General features: G+C 34.6%; 1 protein-coding gene across 1 annotated transcript; it reads left to right on the forward strand.

The window, feature by feature from the left end:
* Positions 1-2172: 2172 nt before the first annotated feature.
* Positions 2173-3134, forward strand: LOC118924158 (olfactory receptor 2W1-like). Its single transcript, XM_057493967.1, is given in 2 exon segments — positions 2173-2245; positions 2248-3134. Coding segments are annotated over 2 exon segments (960 nt in total).
* Positions 3135-3588: the final 454 nt, after the last annotated feature.

The raw sequence follows: 3588 nt of genomic DNA on the forward strand, positions 1-3588 counted from the left end.
CTTCTCTTAGTTATTCTTTAATGGAAGCTTTTATGGATATTATTTTGGCTTCAAGTGGTAAAAACTCAATTTTTTATACTCACTGATAGGAAACTATGAAGGTGGACTATTGATAATCTGTTTAATAAAATTTTTGGCAGTTCTGATATCCTCATTCATGTCTAAAGAGAACTCTATCTGTATGCACTACTGAATGATGGTGAGCTTATTCCTTGAATACAAACTAGTGTTTTAAATAATTTTTCACCAAACTGAATAAATCTGTTGCTACTATATAAAGTGAATTACAATCTTTCCATTCAGCTGCCACATTCTATCATCCCATTCAGGTAACTTCACAAAACACGATAAAAAGAGCATAAGTTTTTAATGTAAAAAAAAATGCTAACAACGTTAAGTGATTTTTCACCATTATTCATACTGTGACAACTTTCCTTTCATTAAAACACTATGTGCAAATATAGGGGAATAAATAGATGATGAGAGATGGATGGTAGATAGTTGGTAGATAAATAGATGATAGGTAGATATTGGAGGAATGCTTTAGGTCTTATGGATAGAGTAAAGAGCAATAGATATCATGTCTGATTTTTTAAAGCTAGAAAATACCATGGCGGTGGGGCTGTTAAACAAATATTTACCTATACAGTGCATGATTGTAATTTCTTCTTATAATAACTGTGGTAACAAATAATTATTGTGATGTGCTGTGTTACAAGCATTGTTTTAATAAATTTTGTAAGTCTCGTGGATAAATTCTCCTTTTTATCTATATTATGAAGGAAACATTATTTTACTTTTTATTAAGAAGAGAGGAAGCTATTTCTTGATTTGTGATTTCAGATGTTTTGATCCAGCAGAAATACTTTACATTTATTACTTTACATTTATTACTCATTTAATCTTCACCCCAGCTCTAAGTAATTTTCTTATCCCCATTTTTACAAATAAGAAAACTGAGCCCATAAATGTTAAGTGATTTGTCCAGTATCACACAGATAAATAAATTGCAGAGTCATGAGCAGTTCTCTGCCTATGTCTTTAATCTCCATGCTATACTGGCCCTCTGTAGATCTCCCTATACATTATATAAAATACCAAATAGAAAGAGATTATGAGTTCTGGGAGTCCCTCTTTGAACAAGAAACATTTGAGAGGTGTTTGAAAGAACAAGGAGGAGTTGTAGAATGAGATGTCCAGAAGAGAGGAAGGGTTCCAAAGGCATTAGATGGAAATGAGTTTGATGTGTCAAACTGAAAAAAGGCTAGTAGTCAATAAGTGTAATGAATATGGGATAAGAGAATGAGGCCCCACACAGTTCCATCCAGACCAACTTAAAGAATTGGAATATTTCTTAAATTTAATGGAAAGCAACTAACAAGTTTTAAGTACACAGATAATATGATTTTATTGAGCTTTGTAACCGTGTAAAGGCGTAAGACTGGATATAAGACGTGAAGACAATTATCAGAATCTTGAAAAGAGATGATGGTAGTTTGGATTAGGGTAGTGATGGTAGATTTTTTTAAGTTAAGAGGATAGTTAAAATATATTTTGCATTAAAATTTATCAGTATTGTGATAATTTAGGTTGTGGGGATAAAAGACATAGCTGTGCCAAGGATAAACGTCATATCTCTTACATAACAAACAGGGAGATCAAAAGTGCTATTCAGTAAGATACAAAAAAAGGAGAGCACTCTATCCTTCATTCAGACATTAGCCAAATGGTACTTACTGTGAGTCCACTGAACAAGAAAAAGAATATAAAGCCAATGAGCCTTATAAAGAATCAGAGGGTCACATCCTTTTAGAAATATATTTATTCTAAACTTGAAAATTTATATGTGAGAAAATTTAGAACCTGAATTTGAGAGTAAACTCACCTAGATAAAAATATAATATTAAACTCATCACCGTAAAAGAATCTACAAATAATACTGGATCACTTGGCTATAATATTTACTCTTATCAATTAATTTTTAATTATTGAAATAAATTATTTCCTTTGTTTACTACTGTACTTAGTTACTTAGATAATCTCTATTGCCACGTTTAATTTCCTCCTGCATTGCTTCCTCCTGCTTCTCTTTCTCCTGCTCACCTTTATCTTCATCTCCCATCAGCTCCTCTGCCTGTGCTTCTCATTCTAGGATTTGAGCATTGAAGGACTATGAACCAAAGCAAATATACTTCCCTACATGGTTTTATTCCGCTTGGTTTCTCTGACCATCCCAAACTGGAGATGATCTGTCAGGAGTTGTCACTATCTTCTACTTAATTACATTGGTCAGTAACACAGCCATCATTCTTGCATCTCTCCTGGATTCCCAACTCCACACACCAATGTATATTTTCCTAAGGAATTTATCTTTCCTAGATCTATGTTTCACAACCAGCATTGTCCCTCAGATGCTGGTTAACTTGTGGGGACATGACAAAAACATCAGCTATGTGGACTGTGTCATTCAGCTCTATCTTTACTTGTGGTTGGGCTCCACTGAGTGCCTTCTCCTCACTATTATGTCCTATGATGGTTTTACAGCTATTTGTAAGCCCTTGCATTATTTGGTGATCATGGACCCACATCTATGTCTCAAGATGATTATCATGGTCTGGAGTATTAGTTTGGCCAATTCTGTAGTATTATGCACACTCACCCTGAAGTTGCCTCGATGTGGAAGCAACCTCCTGGATCATTTCTTGTGTGAGTTGCCAGCTATGGTCAAGACAGCTTGTACAGACACCACAACTGTTGAAATGTCTGTGTTTGCTTTAGGCATTGTCCTTGTCCTTACACCTCTCATCCTCATTCTTATATCCTATGGCTACATTGCCAAAGCTGTGCTGAGGGTGAAGTCAAAAGCAGGCCGACGAAAAGCAGTTAATACCTGTGCATCTCATCTCACTGTGGTGTCCATCTTCTATGGAAGTATTATCTACCTGTACCTGAGACCAGGTATCAGTGCCTCCAAAGACCAGGGCAAGTTCCTCACCCTCTTTTACAACATCATCACTCCAAGTCTCAACCCTCTCATTTATACTCTGTGGAATAAGGACTTGAAGGATGCACTGAAGAAGCTAATGAGAGTTGACCATGAATCCACCAAACTGAAGAGGAACTGGAAGTCATAGAAAAGTATTACACTGGAAAGGCAGTAATTAAATATGTTTTCTAATTGCCTTTGTTTTTTACTGAGACAAGTAATCACTAGCTCATGGAGATCAACTAATAAAATAATTCCTGTATACAAATATTTTGTGGCTGCAAACAATATAACCATTCTACTTAGCTCAAAAATTTTTTTAAGCCTCTAGTCACTGGTAAGTCAGGGAAAACAAGTCATTAAGAAATTTTTTGCTTGTACTGTAACACAAAGGGGATGTAGACATAAAATTGGTTTCATTTTATTTATTAAAGAACCCATGCAAACTGTTTATCTAGCTTTGTATTTTCAATGTTAATGTTTACATCCTCAGAAATGTACACCTGAATGAATAGTTCTTATACATTATGACTTGTATATTAAATGATATTATAAAAATAATGATTTTAACTCTCCTGTGATGTCATCCCAACATTTACATG

This window comes from Manis pentadactyla, chromosome 16 (assembly GCF_030020395.1).
Source record: "Manis pentadactyla isolate mManPen7 chromosome 16, mManPen7.hap1, whole genome shotgun sequence".
In the NCBI taxonomy this organism is placed as follows: Eukaryota; Metazoa; Chordata; class Mammalia; order Pholidota; family Manidae; genus Manis; species Manis pentadactyla.